Source organism: Xiphophorus couchianus, chromosome 13, assembly GCF_001444195.1.
Source record: "Xiphophorus couchianus chromosome 13, X_couchianus-1.0, whole genome shotgun sequence".
Taxonomy (NCBI): domain Eukaryota; kingdom Metazoa; phylum Chordata; class Actinopteri; order Cyprinodontiformes; family Poeciliidae; genus Xiphophorus; species Xiphophorus couchianus.
This window is the reverse complement of record NC_040240.1, coordinates 25,290,531-25,309,502: the sequence shown is the minus strand read 5'-3', so window position 1 is coordinate 25,309,502 and position 18,972 is coordinate 25,290,531. Positions and strand designations below refer to the sequence as shown.

At 40.9% G+C, this 18,972-nt stretch overlaps 2 protein-coding genes across 3 annotated transcripts; one reads left to right on the top strand and one right to left on the bottom strand.

The window, feature by feature from the left end:
• The first annotated feature begins 451 nt into the window (after positions 1-451).
• On the top strand, positions 452-3,714 carry olah (oleoyl-ACP hydrolase). The gene is made up of 6 exons (XM_028035102.1): positions 452-674; positions 1,354-1,492; positions 1,699-1,798; positions 2,487-2,656; positions 2,721-2,803; positions 3,480-3,714. The coding sequence occupies exons 1-6, from the start codon at positions 545-547 to the stop codon at positions 3,620-3,622; spliced, it is 765 nt and encodes a 254-aa protein (XP_027890903.1). The 5' UTR covers positions 452-544; the 3' UTR covers positions 3,623-3,714.
• A 1,140-nt stretch (positions 3,715-4,854) lies between these two features.
• Positions 4,855-18,579, bottom strand: LOC114155349 (sodium/hydrogen exchanger 3-like). Of its 2 annotated transcripts, none has more exons than XM_028035190.1 (16): positions 18,058-18,579; positions 11,701-12,003; positions 11,073-11,233; positions 10,015-10,093; positions 9,752-9,929; positions 9,446-9,666; positions 9,163-9,365; positions 8,589-8,678; positions 7,906-7,976; positions 7,705-7,834; positions 7,453-7,598; positions 6,614-6,737; positions 6,354-6,527; positions 6,208-6,250; positions 5,559-5,636; positions 4,855-5,486 (listed from the first exon to the last, which is right to left on the bottom strand). In XM_028035190.1, exons 1-16 carry the CDS (start codon positions 18,275-18,277, stop codon positions 5,242-5,244), a joined length of 2,466 nt encoding a protein of 821 aa, XP_027890991.1. In that variant the 5' UTR covers positions 18,278-18,579; the 3' UTR covers positions 4,855-5,241. The 2 variants fall into 2 exon arrangements, with proteins under 2 accessions (XP_027890991.1, XP_027890992.1); XM_028035191.1 differs by lacking the exon at positions 18,058-18,579 and adding an exon at positions 13,299-13,584.
• Between the last annotated feature and the right edge of the window lie 393 nt (positions 18,580-18,972).

Genomic DNA, 18,972 nt, shown 5'->3' with positions numbered 1-18,972 from the left:
TAAATAACAGCATTTTATATTCTTACAATTTATAGCATTTTATATTTTATTTATTTTTATTTCATCTACAACTACTACTCAGTGGTAGTCGTTATTGTGTCTTGTCTCTATGCTGTAGCTGCGAAGTAATTTCCCTGCTGGGATGAATAAAGTAATTCTATTCTATTCTATTCTATTCTATTCTATTCTATTCTATTCTATAATAATCCTATACATACATAAATACATTTATTGGAGTCTTTTTTTTAATGTTTCTGAACATCAACACACTTTATAAACTGTAGAATATTCTTCTTCTTCGTTTCTTATTCCCATGTTGATGAATCCTGTCGCTCTCTGATGAATTTATTTGTAATAATTATTATTTATTATCTGGTTTCCTGTTTTTTCTGGGTTCATGGATGTAGTTCCTGATCCAGCCTGTAGATGTCTCCCGAACAGTTTCATCGGATCCCTCAGTTCCTGAACCACAGAAGAACGACAGCAGGAAAAGCTGCAGCAGCAACAGGCTGGCGGAGAAACGGCTGGATCCTGGTGAACCGGAATGGAGAAGGTGATCAGCTGCTTCCGGTGGAGACCGGAAGCTGTGACCAGGCTCATCTGCTTCCCCTGGGCAGGCGGGGGCTCCATCCACTACGCCCGCTGGGGGACCGTCCTGAACAGCTCCGTGGAGGGTAAAGCTCCTTCCTGCAGGACCAGCACTGCACTTTGCACCGTTCAACATGTCGGAGAGCTGCTGCGGGTTTAACTTAAGCCAGTTTGTGGATTTAAAATACATAATTAATCTGCTGCTCAAAGATAAATCTATCAAAGACACAGAAACAGTTTCCTGCCAGCAGCAACATGTTTACAGAGAGTAACCAAAAATGACCTGTACTCACCGCTTCAACATATTTTTATCCACGCAAAAGTAAAGAGAAACCGTCCAAGAATTTACTCAAGAGTAAAAAAGTATTTGGTAAAACTCAAGTAGTGAGTAACTGATCAAATTTTGACTCGTTTAATATTTTAAAATTACACAATCTGACAAACCAACATGTTAAGTTAATTATTGACCAAAATGACAATAATTTGTTTATTTCTTTCTTTATTGAATTGAAGGTTTACAAAACAACCGACCAAATTACCGTTTTAAAATTTATACAGAAAATGAATTTAGGGAAAGCTAACTGTGCTAAATGTTTTCAAAGTTAGCAAAAACGCTAAAGTGCTAAAGGTCGCATTAGCTCCGCTATTAGCGGAAGTGTACCCACCACTGCTTTTTAGCTGTTCTGAGGCTTTATTTGAAATGTCTGCTTCCTTTGTGACGTATCTAACCGAGTAACGGAGCGCTGTTGATCCGTTTGGCTCCAGTGTTTGCGGTGAAGCTGCCGGGCCGGGAGAACCGAGCCAGGGAACCGTTCTTTGACAACATGCAGCAGATCGTGGATGAAGTCATCTCGGCTCTGCTGCCGCTGCTGAAGGAGAAACCGTTTGCTATGTTTGGCCACAGGTGGGACATCTCGCAGCCAGTGGAAGTGGTAATGTGGAGTAGTTCTGAGTAGTCAGTATGTTCCATCCAGCAGTCGGGGATTTCAGTCTGGAGAATCAGAGTGAAATTCTCCAGGAGGAGTTTAAATAAACAACATAATGATCTGCTAATATCTCTCGGTTTTCTCAACAAACCACAGTTTTACTTTTTTATAAATATTTTTTCAGTTTTGGAGCTCTCACCAGCTTTGCTGTTGCAGAAGATCTGAAGAAAGTTCACAACTTGGAGCCGGTCCACATGTTCCTGTCTGGAGCTTCAGCTCCACATGTGAGTTCATCGTAATTCTCATGTTTGTAAAGTTCCTGCAGGAACCAGAACCTGAGAGCTTCTGGTTCTGGTTGCCATTGTTCTCTAAATATTTACTGGGGTTTGAATATTGAACAGAAATCCTTTAATTAAACTTTATCTCAAGATACGAATGAGTTACACAGATAAAATAATAGTAAAAACTGAATAAAATGTATAAGACATTGATAAAACCAAACAATAACTACTGCTGATTTTAGTGCGAACATATATTCAACCATGGCGGCCATTTTGAAAAATGTCCACCAGAAAAAGAAACATAAAATCAAGAAAATATTTGAGATATGTTGGCTATGATTTGATACCAAAAATATTCACCTATTTGGCAATTTTAGTACAAAAATGTATTTTCAGTGACAACCATAGCAGCCATCTTGAAGTATCTAAAGATTGTCAGTAAATCTAATGTTTTTTGGATCTAATTATGTATGATTTAACACCATCTGTGATAAATATTAGAAAATGTAGTTTAGATATGCATTTTACTTGATGACCATCTTGAAAATGGCTGGTATCCTGAATGTTTTTAGTGACCAATGTTGTTTTTGTCATAAAGTCCCAGAAAACATTTGCCAAGTTAGGTTCTTGTATTCGAAATATTGAGTTATTTCCTGCTCTCCATTAACTCGATGCTGTTTTACTCCTCTAGTCTGAAACTCGCCTTAAGGCTCCAAAACGAAGCGAGTTATCGGACGGCGAGTTCCTCCGGTGGCTGGCGTCCGTCGGGGGAACGCCGCCGGAGCTGCTGGCGAACCCCGACGTTGTGAGGCTCTTCCTGCCGGCCCTGAAGGCCGACCTGCGCGTTGCGGAGAACTACAGGTCTGTTCAGAGATCCCAGTTCAGTCCAGACTCACGTTTCACTGAACCAATTCCCTTCCTTTAGGTTTTCAGAACCAGACGGTCCGGTTCTGTCCTGTCCCGTTACGTGTTTCGACGGAAAGGAGGACGTCCCTCACGACTTACAGGGTCGGTCCTGATGAAAACTAACCCCTTCACACCTGAACAAATGTCATTTTTAGTCCCATTCTGCTTTGAAATGAAAGGAACAAATACATTTTACAAGCTTTTCAAGAAAGTCTGAGTTTATACTCATAAAAACATTAAAAAATTAATAGGGAGATAAAAAATAATCTATAAGATGCTTACAGATTTTTTTCTTTGGGTCTTGAACAGTCAAGTTTGAAAAAATCCTGATAAATAATAGTTACTGGAAATACTTTAAATTATCGATTTGGCAGCACTGATTTCCTTAATTTTAGGAGAACAGTGATTGGCTGATACTTGCACGTGAAGCTGATCTTAAATACCTCAGCAAAGGTCTAAAAATCCTCGAGGACGGAGGTCTGACTGACAGACCGGCCCACCGGGTCACGTCTGCATGTCTTCAGTCAGCAATAGTCACTCTACTGTTTTCTACTCAGCAACATTTCCTACAAAAAAAATTGGTCTCCGCTAAAATCGGAATCAGCAGGTCAGACTTTTTAAAGTTTGGTAATCGGTCAGAAAACTGCAGCTTTACATTAACTTGCACTGAGAGCAATTATATCAGGCTAACATGCAGCTGAATTTATATTCTTGATGGAGACACTTACTCCTCCCTTTCTTAAAGAAACATGATTGTTTCCATGTCTGTCCTGAGCAGCTTGGAGGAAGGTGACATCTGGAGATTTCACCGTCAGGATGTTTGACGGCTCTCACTTCTACCTGAAGGATGCTGGGAACGAAAAGATCCTGCTGGGCTTCATCATAAACACTCTGGAAGCTGCAGAAATGCATTATTTATGACTGAAGTGGCTACTATATAGTTTGTAAAAAATGTTTCTCAGAAAATGTCTAATTGTGAGTTCATACAATATCACAAGCAAAACAAAGAGGTTGAAAATCAGACGACATTTTATGTGAATCCAGTTAAACTGAACAGGTTTGGTTTTAGGTTTGATTTACAGGAACTTGGTGCTTCAGCTGTTCTGGAGTTTAAAATACAGACAACACATCACCAGGATGTTAAACTCATTTGCAATAAACCCAAGATTATGGGTTAGCACCAGAAAAACTGGAGAGATTGTTTGATATACATTTCTGTCTGGAGTCCCGAGGGCCACCTAGAAAGCTATGGTGGGCCAGATTTGGCCCCCAGGCCTTGAGTTTGACACACATGTTCTACAGCTTGCTCCCACCATTCTCCTGAAAATGTTGGTACCTCCGTCTACGTCCTTTAACGAGGCGGTATCATGTATTTTCCAGACATGGTGTCATTGCAGAGCACAGTCAAGTAACTACGTTAACTTCAGTTGTTATAAAAATGCTAAACATGACTTAAAATAAATCTTACTTCCTGATTTAACGCCTTGAAATTGGGTCTCTGTCTCTTTAAGTTTCCTGCTCTTTCTGAAGCTCCGCCTCCAGGAAGTCGTCCCAACATGGCTCCTCTATTAACCCTTTAATGTTTTTACCAGCGTTGCTCTGAGCAGCAGCTCCTATAATGAGATCAGCAGCTGTTTGCTAATTGGTGCTGGCTAGTCTGAAGGAGCTGAGTGGGGGAGGAGCTGCACCTCGAAGGCGGGGCTAGGTCCATTGGGGCATTTTAAAGTTGAATGGTTGCCATGGAGATTAAAGGATTTCTCAAACACTCCAGGTTTGTTGTTGATGGAGTAACATCATAGCACAACATAAAGCTCAAAAAGTCTATTTTTGCATGATACTGGCCCTTTAACTTTCAGTACAAAACTCCCAATATTGTTTATTATTTAAATATTTAGAACAGGAAAACCCAAAGATTCAATCGGTCGCTTACAGATCCCACGTCTGACACCAAAGGTGATGAGGAAAAATGTTGTTTTGACACATAAAGTCAAAAGGAGTAATTAATCTAAAAGATGGCGATGATTGTTTCAATACTTCTTTAAAGACTTTTCATGCTTAGAGATATGAATGAAAGTTTGTGTGCATGATAACGAACCGTGTTGGTTCTAACCTGCAGAGAACTTTTATCCAGTTTAAATAAACTCCACCAAAACCAAAACGTTATTCACTTTTATTTCTAAAGGATATTTTCATTCACACATGGATTAAAGTTTGAGTGCTGTTCTCTGCATGTCTGGCTTTACAAACTGAAATAAATACATAAATCTGTCTTTATCATACATGAGACGTTTTTACAGCAGTTTTATATTAAGCTCTCAGCAAAAAATAATAAAACAAACAGAAATTCAGATCATAGATTTGATTTTATGTCCCTCTAATCATAAACCCTCCTTAAAACCATAACTTCCTTTTTAAAGGTTTCTACGTCACATTCAGGGACAGGAAACTCCAGAAGCAGTTTCAGTTGAGTCGCTGATTCTCCAGTTGACATCCTGGCATTGATGCAAAGTCTGAAGTCATTTCCTGTTCCTGTGGGGGCGCTACAGGTGGTCATCGTCTCTGTGAGGTGGGGGTGTTGGCAGGTCCCGGTCCTGGGCGGTCTCACCGGACCGTGCGTTGGTTCGCAGGGAAGACAGGCGGTGGAGGTATCCAGGTGTCCTCACCTGGGCGCGCTCCGACGGCGCCACCGGGTTCACCTCCATCCCGGCGTCCGCCAGCCAGGGGGGGATGTGCAGCGGCGAGGAGGGGTCCAGGTCCGGCATGAAGGCGGGGTTCTCAATTCCAGCTGCAGGGGAAATGCAGAAACCGGATCAGAACTAGTTTACAAATTAAGGAACGGATGGTGCCGATGATCTACCTCCGGCTCTGTAGGTGACTCTCGTAGGGAAGGAAGTATCGTAGCCTGAGGCGCTGTCTCCTTCTGAGAACTCAAAATCTGAAAAACATAACGGTGTTTTTAGAGGACATGAAGAAAAAGTACATAACCTCTGAGTTTGAGTGAGAAACTCCAATCTTAGTGAGGAGAGACGGTGTCAACTGTCGCTAACTCGTCGCTAGCTGCGGTCGACTCGTCGCTAGGCGTGGTCGACCCCTTTGCTATGTGTGGTCACTAGCGAATGCTAACTAGCACTAGCATTTATAACAGATTGTGCTAGCTGCAGCGTACTAGAGAGCAATGGTTAGGAGGCGCCACATCACACTGTAATTAACAGCGCTAAGCCCCGCCTCCTGTCTCTGATTGGTTGTTCCTAGTTAGCGCTGGGAAAAGCAGAGGAGCTTGATTTTTGTCAGATTATCTGTCTCAAACTGTACAACAAAGTGACGGTTTCAACAGATACATAAAAAGATATTTTTTTTAATAAAAGTTACACACTGCAGCTTTAAGTCCTGTGGCAGGTTAACCAGCACCACCAAACCGATTAAACTTCTCCAGTTTCTGTCTCAGGTTGTATTTGGGTTTTTAGATCTCGGTACTTGAAATGGTGGAGTTTGTTTCAGATGCTAACCTTCGTCCCCAGAATGGTACGGTTTATTCTTTCCGTTTGGCATCTGCAATGGAAACAGAAACGTTTTACTTTAAATGTTTATAAAGATGCGCAGCAGAGGAGGCTCTTAAAGCCTGTTTCCTGTAAAATCAAGCTGAGGGCTGGACCTTTGTCTGCGGCTCTCTCTTGGTGTGCTTGGTTATGGTCTTCGGTGGCGCCACGCCCATCTTCCCGGACTTGAAGGACTCCAGGCGGCTCCTCATGGTTCTCTGGAAGATCTCCTGCACCTCGTTTTCATCCTGGTTGATGTCCAAGTGGCTGCGGCTGTAGCGGTACCGGTGCTGAGGGCCGGAAAGCATCAGAAATGAGGACGGATTTGGTGTTGGGGGCATTTGAGCCGCAGCTCCAGCCTGCTGGACGGGCCTACCTGCTTCCGGCCTTTGTAGAGATGCTGGTCCAGCAGGTGGTGAGCGTTGATGCCCTCTGCTTCTCTGAGGCCCCTCATGTTCTGCTCGTGCATCTCCAAACTGACCGTCGGCAACACGTCTCTTCTGCAGGTAGAAACAGGATCGTTACTGGGCTTATTTATGCTGCTTTACACGAGGAAAAAGGAAATTCTGTCAAAATCTGAGCAGTTTTGTTTCTTTCATTACCTTTTTATTCGTAGTAAGACGTAAATTTTCAGTCAAGTTAATTGTAGGGTCTAAAATAATCAACATTTTCAACTTAGAAAACATTTTCTGCTGCTAAATTATTGAATAAATAGAAATCTAAGCTCAACAACAAGCATATTTATAATGTTTAATTTGTTATTCAAGTTTTTCAACCATCAGTGGTTTATTCTAGACATTCAGCTTTGCAGTGTTTCAGGAAGCTCTCATCATTCATGGAGCTTCTTTACAAATGTGGACGCTGATATTTACAACAGCCATCATAGATATTTTTAAAAATGGAGGAGGTAATCTCTGCCAAAATACTCAGAAGTATGGAGAATAATCTAAGAAATTTTCTAGAAAAAAAACAAGGACATTTCTGAGCTTCAAAAGTTGAAAATTTGCAAGAAAAGCTCAGATATTGAGATTAAGCTCAGAAATCTTCTCCATAAAACATTTAAATTTCTGAGCTTAAAAGGTAAAACTGAAAACATATTTCTGCACCTAACAGTCACTGATCTTCAGAGACTCATCTAGAGCACTAGGAGACCCGAGGAACATCTGGAGGTTTGGAAGGAAAACCTGAAGGAAGCCTTTGGAGTCGTTCTCTCACCTCAGCGCTGAAGCTCCGCCCTGATCATTGGCCATATCCGCCATGATGTCTGGCATCGCCTCTTCGTAGTCTTCCCCAAGCTTCTTCTTGAAGTCAACAAACGCGCTTTCGTTGCGGATGAACTCTAGGGAGCCTCTGCGCTCACCCTGAAATAAAACGAGAGTGGGATGATGTTTCACCACCTGCAGCCTCCCGGCGGACAGCTGTGCCCGTCAGACAGCGGCGGATCGGCGGACAGAGGGACGTCCTCACCTCTTTCACGTACTCCATCGCATCCTGCAGGTTCAGCTGGTGGAAGACGTTGTACAGGTGGTCCTGCTGCTTCCTCGCAGACGGCTTCAGTAACAGCCTCGACATCCACTTCTCCTCGAAGTTTCTCCACCTTCAAACGAGAATCCATTGTAACTCCTGCGGCTAATTATGGTTTTAAACAAATCCGTCTCCTGTACTTACTTATTCCTCATGTAGTTGTCTCCTATTTGTCCTGAAATGTCCTCAATAGCAATCAGCATGTGATCAAACACCTGAAGCGAGACAAATGACAGACTTTGTAGCATCTCAATCAGAAATCTTCAATGTGGGGCTTGTGAGATTTCTGATTGGACATTTTTTGAATATTCTTTTAAAATTTCAAAGTTATAATTAAATATACATGAACATAAATCCAACATGTAACAAATTACTAAAATTAAATGTGACACATTGTTTTGTTTTATTGATAATTTAAGAATTTAACACACATTGACAGAATTAAAAGGGCTGGAGCTATATTGAATTGAGGCGTAATACCCACTTACACCACAGGGTGGCAGTGTTTCCCGCGCATTTTTCCCTGCTTTGCCCTCACAGTTGAAAGAAGAAGGACGTTAGCAGTAAACAGCCTCCTTCTTATTTTAGTTTAGTTACAGGTTTATAACATCCACCAAGCGCATGGATATAATTCCCAAAACGTTTTGAACATATAAAACGTGTCATTTCATTAATAGTCTTATGTTGACTGTTTTTAGGAGAGAAATAACTGTTCTACTAGGTTAGCATTTCGGCGCTAGCATGCTAGCTTAGCGACATATGTTTATATTGTTGGGAGTCCCAGGTTGAAAAATGTCAAACTCTGACTGTTTCATTTAGATATTTACCTTGTTCTGCACTTTTTCTATGAGTGTGATCTCAGCAATTTCAGCTCGCTTCACTTTCAGCCACTGAACCAAAGGTTTCATCGTCACTCCCTGCAAGTCAGAAATGTACAAAACAGCATGACAATCAAGGCAACACAAGGTGTTTAGAGATTAATTAATAACATATTTCTAAACTATTTATTAGCCATCTGTAAGGGGAGCCTTATTGTAAAGTGGTACCCATTTTTGTAAAGCAAATTATCATTTTTGCACTTGCATTTTGTCCCCACACAGAATAAATTATAAAGGCTGGATTTCCCTTAATTTTTAGTGTGAGGTTACACTGCTGCGATAATATAGAAATGTATTGTTTTAATATCTTTTAACCAATTTTTTAAATCCCTGTCGGAGAATTACTTCCTGTTTTGTAAGAACTTTCTGTTGCTGACTGGATGGATCAGATGCATGAAGGAGTGGATCCAGAAAGTTGTGTTTATGTATTTTTGGAGGGGAGAAGATGAACGTGTCTGAATAAGTGATGGTTTGAAGGGACTGTCATGTGACAAGAAACAACCAACCAACCCCGAGCGCTCACCTGGAGAATCACGGTGAAGTAGACGACGAGGAGAGTCGTGCACACCATCAGGTTCTTCTCCTTTATCTTCGACTCATTCAGATTCACTGCCAGTCCATAAGCCACAGCCCCTCGCAGGCCACCGTAGCCCATAATTATCTGGTCAACAAAACTTATCGGGACAAGTCGGTACCTGTTCAGCATCCAGGTGAGGATAAACACACCTGAAACATAAGCAGGAAGGGTCAGGTCCGTGACTGGTTGTTTTTCCTCTCAGTCACAACAACGAAGGCCAGAAACTCACCGATGAATCTGTAGATGAGGATGAAGAGCAGCGTGAGAAGGATGAAGCCCGTGTTCCAGACCCAGATGGCCTTATCGATGGCGGAGATGCCGAGGAAGACGAAGATCATGGTTTCCGAGCCGTTGGCGAAGACCTTCATGGCGTAACGGACAGTTTGGATGGAGTTTTCGTTCATGTTGGAGTTCATGTACTTCTGACAGCAAATGCCGCAGAAAACGACCCTTCAGAACAAAAATAAAAACTCCTTAGCTTCACGTCCACGGTGCTGATTTTGGCCAGATTTGATCTATAAAACAGATTTCTCACGAGAGGATGGACGACAGCGACAGCATCTCGGCGGTGAGGTAGGACAAGTATCCCAGGACGAAGATGAAGCCCGGCTCAATGATCTGGACGTTCTTGGTGCATCTGCTCAACAGAGACATCAGCAGGCCGAACACAAAGCCCAACAGGGAACCGCCAAACGCCACCACAAAGAAGGAAACTGTTGAGAAAAATAGAAGAGATTCAGGATATCCAAATTCACCAGATCAGATCGTTCCCAGATAAAAACTCATTAAATGTCTCACCTATTCCCTTGATGATCTCCTTAGCATCGATTGCACCTCCTCCAAGAGACACGAACGCGTCGAAGACGTTGAAAAGCACCTAAAGGACAGGAAACAACTGGTGAATGTTGGTTTAAAGTCCGGGTGCTCGGATGAAGTACAGAAAGAAAGAGGCTAAAGCTGCGCACACACGCTGTCATTAAAAAACACATATTTCCACTACAATGTTTAAAAAAAATAATATGCCAAAAAAAAATCCTCAAAGATTTTGAGAGTAATTTCTGAACATTTTGAGAAAAAACTTGGAAAATAACTTTACACTTTTAAAAAAATTTTTTCTAGAATATAATAATTCCAAAATTTCAAAGTTTTTCCTTGCAAATGTTGGACTTTAGTCAAATGTTATGAGTTTTTCTCGCAATTCTTTTTTACTTTTGAAACTTGAAAACTGTCAGGTTTCCACTAGAAACTTTTAGACGTTGGAAGCTCTGAAATTTTCAGTTTTTTCTATAAAATCTTCTAAGATTAATTTCAAACGTTCTGAGAGTTTCTAGCAAATTTTTGACTTTTTGAGCTCAGAAATGTCAGAGTTTTTCTAGAAACGTTCTGAGATTAATCACAAAATGTCTGAGGTTTGTCTTACAAATCCTTGACTTTTGAATGTCAGAAATTTTCACATTTTTTCTAGACAATTTCTGAAATTAATCTCAAAACTAATGGGGAAATTTATTCTTTTTTTTTCTATCTACACAACCTTTCTACGATGCCGTAGAAAAGTTTCTATCTACATGAAGATGCACAAATCTGTCCCTGAATGTTGTTTTAAACATGCCAAACCCATAGGGGGCAGTGTAGTGCAAAGCTAAAACCTGTCAGCCAATTAGAATCCTTCAAAACAACCCACACTTCAGAGCAGGTATGTGGTTCTATATATATTATTTCTTATAGACTGCAATTTTTCTCAAATCTCCACTTCATTCAGAGGTCTTTTACTGATATTAAACAACATTTGCATATGGTTTTTACAAAAATATCCATAAAGATGTCTTAGTTTTCGTAGCAGGTCTGCATGTACGAACCACCGTAACGCCGTCGTTGAGCAGCGACTCTCCGAACACCAGGATGAAGAGAACCTCGTTGACGTGAACTTGCTCAAACACCGCGATGACGGCGACCGGGTCGACGGCGGCCATCAGGCTTCCGTACAGCAGGTACTGCAGCAGCCCGATTTCAATGTTGCCTGCGAGACAAGAGTCAGGGAAAAATCACATGAAAATTATCCATTTAAAATGAGACTTTTCCTCAAATCTTATTTAGTTATTTTATAAGACTTTTTTTTTAACATAATTTTTATTTTGGTAGAATTTTTAAAAATAGTTTTCTTGTTAAAGAAAACTTCAAATTATAATTTGAACTTTCTTGTGCCAGTTTTCATAACATTTCAAATTATAAAACAAATGCATAAAAGTAATTATTTGCTTCTATTGTTGTTGTCATTTTAAAATTCAAAATCTGAAATCCACATTTTATCAATTTTTTGGACACAAAAATAAAAAAGCATAGATTTTATTTAGCATTTTAAAGTAAAAATCAACAAGAACTGTCTGCTTTTGTTTTTCACCTATTCCTTGAAATAGGTGAAAATACACGCACCCTCCTCCTACCTGTGCAGGTAAGCCATAATGATCCAATAGAAACTCTAGTTACCCATGGCTCCGCCCTGGTGGCACCCCCACAGCGACAGCCCCAACGTGGCGGCGTTCCAGACCGTGCCAATGACGGCGTGAATCAAGATGGCGCCCAGGTTGGTGAAGAAGAGCTTGTTGGGCATGCTGTAGCCGGTGTCCAGCATGATCGGCGGCAGCAGGTAAAAGAAGAAGACGGTCGGGGTGAGCTTGAAGGTCTGGACCTTGTCCGCGCCCCAGACTATCCCGCCCAGGATGAAGCCGAAGCAGATGAGCAGGGCGCTCTCCGGGATGTAGTTGGTGATTTTGTGGTTGGCCTCGATGACTGGAGGGAAGCAGGTCAGAGGTTCAGTCACACATTTCCTTTGCAGTGAAAGCACAACGAGGCCTGTGGTTCACAGCTGAAAAACAATCTGAAATTTTGAGCTTAATCTCACAAATTTTTGAAAAAGAAACATGGAACTTTTAAAGGTCAAAAACTGGCTAGAAAAAAATCAGAAATTTTACAATTAAACTCAAAGATTTTTTAGTTTTTTTATGTAATTTATCTCAATTTCTAAGGTTTTTTTTCTAGCAAATTTTTGACTTTACAAACTCAGAATTTCATTTTTTCCTTGTCAAATCCAATGTTTGAGCTGTTTAGATTCAAGCTGAGCTCAACACTTAGCTTCCTGTGAATCACCAGTTTACCACCAGCTTGCTAAATATTTAATTAGCAAGCTAAAACCATAAACATTTGGAGCAAACAAACAGACAAATGTAGATTTACAAAATAAAAAAGTAATATGCTATAACTGTTACGGTAATATTTTTCTGCTCAGTTTAAGCTCAGAGATGAACCGTCTTCAACATTTCGCCCCAGGCAGCTGGAGGCCAATTAAACATGTTTTGTATATTTAAACACACTAACATGACAAATTGATCAAATGATGTATAAAATAATGCTTCATTCAAAAATGAACAGATGTGAATGTTTATGCAAACTAACAGAGTTGAAGGCAGCAGCTTTATCAAACCGTCTCTTTTACTCAAACCTTTAAAAAAACGTGAAATACAGAAACTTTCTGATTCCTGAGGCAGGAATTTCAGATGAGAAGTTACAGCAGGAGGGTTTTGAATCGGTTGTCAGAGGACAGATTTCAGTTTGTACTGTAACTGAACAACTTCTGTCAGGTTGCAAATCATCGACTATCGGTCCTGGACGCATCAATTTGTTCCGATTTATGATTAACCAGCCAGAGGACGAATGAAACCATTCAACTTTTCCCTTTGCAAAATATTATTTCACCTCACCAGGTGTGACTGAAGCCTTTTTTCTAAAAAAAGAACAAGTCTGAGTATTACAAAAGAAAAACAACTGATAACAGACAGAACAGTAAGACCTTCAGGAAGCAGCAGACTATTGATCCGGATGAGTTTGGAAAGGAAAGATATGAGGGATAAATGGAGGAATGTCTATTCTGTCTTTTAAAAGCCATTTTATTTAAAGTTTAATGGAAAAGATGTTTCTAAAACGGAATTATTATTATTTTTGTTATATTTATGTTGGATTGTTTGTGAGAGAGCAAAATAAATGAAAAATATTCTTATTTTTGTTGACATTTCGGACCCTAGACTTACGGAGTTTGCCAAAGAAGCACACCAGTATCCACACTGCAACGAGGTAGGGGGACTCCACATGGTGCCATTTAAAGGAGACGATGGCGATTCCGGTGGCGTTGTGTCCGCCGCCGTGTTCATGATGGGATTCCTGCGGCGCCGCAGACGAGACGCAGCACAGCAGCAGAACCAGGATCATCATTGGGACAAATCAGAACCGCAGGAACCGTTCTCCTGTCCTTCTATCTGCCGTTCATCACCTGCATCCTCATTCCTGAGGCGGCGCGGGCTCAGGGGCGTTCCCGACCCGGACCGCAGCTTTTTGTAGCGGAACCAGCGGTGGGAGTGACGGACCGCTCTGGTTACTCAGTCACTCCTCGCTCCTTCGCTCTGTTTGTTCTTTCCGGTCCCAAACAGATTTTTCAGTTTTACGGAGACAGAGTTTTGTATGATGGAGCAGAGGTCAGAGGTCACTGGTTTGGAGCTGGACGGACGTCCGTTCTGGAGGTTTTTACGTCGTTTTCACCTCAGAAATGATTGACCTTCATGTTTCTCAATCTTGGCTAAAGACTCTTTGGATGTGAGTGAAATAATTTCACAGACTTCCAGAACAAACTGCAGAGATATTTCCATTTTAATTCATTCTTTATTCAGATTTTCTTTAAATAAACCAGAACTATTTAAGCTTTAACTTCAGTATTTTTGGTCTAGTTTCTAGTACAAATGTCTTTACATTTAGAATAAGACAAAACTGACTTATAAATACATTTTCAGGAAGAAATAGGAGATATTTAAAAGCAAATAATTCTTTAATATTTAAAAAAAGTACTAGTTGCATTGGCAGATTATTTCTCTTTTAACTAAAGAGAAATAATCTCTCTAGTTAAAAAGAGACTAAAGAGTGAAATAATAGTTGAAAATCTGAACATTTCGTAATGCAGGTAACATGTTAACTACTCATAACTAGTTGACAGAACCCCGTTAAAATGCTGAGCGATTTATCCGACCAGATGCTGCGTCCAGGCGGTTCTTCTTCTGGTTTTAAGGTTTAAAGCCACATTTAACTCGTTGTTCTTGGTGGTTTTAAAGGAAAACATGAAACATCACGTAAAGTTGGAACAGCAGGAGCAAAAACAAACAGCAAACCCGACGGGTTAACCAGTAACTCCAGACTGGAAGGCCTGAATCCCAGAATAAAGTCACCGGAAGACGGAGGAAGGGGACCCGTAAAGTTAACAAGTCGGACTTGTAAATGTTTGAACACATAGTAATTCGGTTTATAGATCAAAACATAAAAACTGCAAAAACACAAAATCTTACCAGGTTTGGTCTGGTTTGTGTGCACATCTCTTAAAATAAGACGAAAGTCACTTTTCAGCAGGATATGTGAGTTTGTTCTGAGTCAATAATTCCTTAATACCAATAAAAAAAGTTCTGCACCAGCAGATTAACATGGAAAAATGCCTTCTTATTATTAGAACCTGAACTTTTTCAGCAATATTAAGGAATAATTTACTTTAAGCTCCTGTTTCTTGTTGGAAAGTTGCTTGTTAGTTTTTGTCTTATTTTAGGAGTTATATTTCACTAGAAACTAAACCAAAAATGACTTGCTAAGATTTAGTGTTTTTGCAGTGCAGAGCTCTGACTTTACCTTTCGCCCCAGACTGGCGTTAAACTTTGTTCATACAGTAAAAACTGGTAAATAAACTGATATTTATCCTTTTCTGTGTAAATAAGACAGACGTCCCTGCGGCTGCTCAGAGTACAGTAGCACTCAGAGCTCCTCTGTTTCACCTCTGTGGCGGTTATGCAATGATTGAAAGCCTAGTTAAAGGCCGGCCGCTGTTCTGCAGCTTATTAGTTAATAAAATGTTAAAGGCGTTCTTGCTCAGCGGCGTGGATCGCACTCGGTTGATTTAAATCACAGAAACCCAACAGGAGGCATCATGCAGCGGCTTCACCAGCCGCCGACAGGCTGGCACCTCTGGCACCTAACGAGCAGTCAGTATGCTACCTGACCCCTCCAGTTCAGAAAAACAGGAGCTAGAGAGCCAGTTTCCACTCAGAGGGGAGTAAACATGAGATCACATTCTAACAGTCAGGTTTCTAGATGACTGAGGAACCTGGAGGTCCGCAGGGAGACACACACACACACACACACACACACACACACACACACACACACACTATGCAAGGCAACTACTCCACTAATTAACAAAAAAAAATTAAAATTAAATATTTTCTAGTTTAATTTCATCAGCGTTTTTGTCGTCATGAGGATGAAAGTGACAATAATTCATATTTTCCTCGGTCCAGATTCGGTTGAACTGAACTCTGGTTCAGTTTGAATGTGAACACCAAGTGAACCGGAGACTGCTCCAGAAGCAGGAAGTGGACTATAGCCCAGGGAATTCTGGGTAAATGCAACCAAAGCTAACATGCTAGCCTAGCGCTAGCAGCAGAAATGGCTCCTGGTCTTCAGCCAAAGACTAAAGAGAAATCCTCCAACACTAAAATCTGACGCCTCCATCTTGTTTCCATCTGGTGAAGAAGGAAGTTGCTCTCAGTGTCTTCAGAGGTTTTTGTGTCGTTTCCTTCAGTGGTTCTTGGTGCAGCGCCCCCACAGGCCAGGAGGGGAACAGGTTGGTTTGACTCAGAACCACAACAGCTGGAGGTGGAGCAGATGTTGGAGTTCTGGTTCCAATAGAACCGGGTCTACCGGACCTTTGGGAGGAAAATGCTTCCTGCGGTTTTGTTCTGATGTAAATGTGAATCCCAGAACAATCAGATACAAATGGCACAAATGTAACTTTAGTGGGAGTTTTTTACAGACCCGTCTTTAGAACCTCCAGGTCCGGTTAGATGGAACCGACTTTCCCACTGGGACGTGGCCGACGTGTCGGCACTCGGTACCGCTGGGCGTCGCTCCGACCTCAGCCCATATTTACGTCGGCCGGGCCAACATCTCCCTCACCGCGACGCACGCTCGTTCATTTACATTGTCCACAGAAATGTGACCTTTTTGCGCCTGTTGTGTTCACAAGGAGCCACTAATGGCAGTTTGAGGTCAGACATGGAGAACACCTGCAGAGGTCACGCAGGATGTTTGACCTCTTGTTCCTGTTCTGCAGACACGTTCTGGCAGTTTTTATAGAACGTGCCTGGTTTTGTTTTAACCTCTTATCGTTGATCTAACAGGCATTCAGCCATGAAAACGATCCAAAACTGGAGGGATGAGCCACAGTTGTGTCAACACACAGCAGAGAAATTAGCAAAGAAGCAATTTGGGGGTTTTGTTACCGGCAGACTGTCAGAAAGAAACACCTTGTGTTTCTCTAGCTGAACAAGACACCAAACAGAAATGCCAACCAGACTGAAAATCATCAATAAAAATCAATTTTAAAAAGCCCAGAGTCCTGAAAACAACTTTAAAATGTTCCTGGAAACAGTTAGAAGTCTTTAAGCCGTCCTGATCAGCTGCTCTGGCCTCTCAGACCTTTGCAGGAACAGGGAAGGACAAGTTGGCACTAAAGGATTTCTGGAAACTCCACAGAACTGCAGCCGAAGAGAGAAACTCTTTCCTGAATCCTCAAATGTTTCAAACTGAAGCAGCTCCAAGCTTTTCTGATTAATAAACCCTGGAAAAACGACTCGGGTGGAAAAGATCAGTTACAGTGAAGTGCTAATCATAAATATTAGGTATGCCCAGCCTCAAGGACTAATTTTAAATATTAGTTCTGCTAACGCCTAAGCAATAATTATGACAGTTGTGCTAATCCTAAAGCACAAATTATAAATATTGGCTGTTCCAATATTTATTCAATCAGAAAGCAGGTTATTTGATTTATCCGAACAAATTTAATTAGGGGAAGCTAAGTGCGCTAAACATTTATAAAGTTAGCAAAAATGCTAAAGTGTCAGATGAGCAATTAGCTAATGCTATCAGTGTGTTAGCGCAGGTGTGCCCACAACTGTAACGATGCAACATTTTATTTTAATCTAACACCTCCGTTTCCATAATTCAACAAAGAAATATTATCAAATTAATTAATAAATCAGATTAATATTTATTCAAAGCTTTATTGATTGAATTGATTTTATTGATTCCTCCCAGTCCAACACAGTGAAATGTTTTACTTATTAGAGAAATGATCGGCTAATTAAAGCAAACATCATCATCCTCAGTGAATGATGAAGGTTCAAAGATCCGTCAGTAAACCCAGAAACGACCAGAACCAGAACATTTACTGCTTCTACGTTTATTTCAAATCTGAATGTTTACAATGTGATATTTAATGTTTAAAGTTCTGCATTTTCACATTTAACACTAAATAAAAACTTCTTACTTTCAACAAAAAAACTCAGAGAATCATTTTGACACTTAAGCTGTTTATTTGTTTTAGCTTGTTGCAGAAATGAAGGAAAATTAATAAATGCATGTCAAACTTTAAAAGATGCCCTGAACACTTTGAAAGTTTAAATGTTGTCATAAATATAATTTAAAAAACAAATGAACTAAATCAGAAGTTGCTTTGGTTTCTGTCTGGAAAATGTAGATAATTGGAATTTAAATTAAATTTCTGCATCAAAAATACATTTGCTGTTAGTGAGAATAATTTAATTCCCTTTAATTCTGACCAGTCCAGGTTTTTGAAGCTCTTCTGTTTTGTTTTGTTTATTTTAGATGATTTTTGACGTGTAGAAGGTTTTACTTTTTTTTTGTACCTGATGGAGAAAGTTTGATGTATTTGTGATGTTTTTTTAGTTTTTCTGGACTCACCCAGTTTGCAGAGCCAGCACACCATGACCCAAAGCGCCACCAGGTACGGCACTTCCACATGGTGCCATTTCCACGTTACGATGGGCAGCGTGTTGATGGTGCCCGTCCCGTGCTCGGTGTCGTTCCCGGTGCTGGCGGGCGCCGTGGTTCCGGTGCTGGCCAGGCTGGAGGCCGCCATCAGCAGGCAGAGGAGCAGCGCCGACCTCCATTGCTCCGCCATGTTTGCTGGAAAACGTCTGATTCCTTTCAGCCGCTCAGATCCGCACTCTCATTCCTCCTGACCTTTGACTTCTCTCCGAACCTCCAGACGCTGTTCCTCAGAGAGCATGGCGGCCCGTTTTCTGGCGTCCTGCCGGCCGGGATCGGGTTTTCTACCGCAGGTGAAGCTCAGCCCATCCTGATGCTCCACCTTCTCCGCCCAAGTCTGACCCGGACCGGCTAGTTTGGCCGCTCAGAAACTCCACTGATGCTTTTGTTTCTGTATAAACTGAGAATCGGGTTAAATTGCTTAGAGCTGTTTATTATGGTTTAGTTTTGTTTCATTGTGACTTTTTGTCTAATTCATTTAGTTTTAGTTCATTTTTACAGTGTTTGCTAAAAATGAAGGACCTGATATTTTTATCAGCTGTAGCAGTCTTTATTTCTTTGGCTTTTTTGAATTTTGCAGATTTTAAAAGGTTGAATTCTTGATAATGTTTAGAATTTTCAAAACATTTATTTAACTGAACAACCAACTGACTCTGGTCTTTTCTCCCAACTTTTGCTGCCGCTGTTTTGTGGACTAAATGTGTGAAGCCGTCAGACGACGTAAACAAACGTCAAAGAAGCTTCAAAGGCTGATAAACTGATTCAGTAACACGAAAACGAAGGATATTATCTGTAATGTCTGTCTTAGTTCGATTAATACACAATATG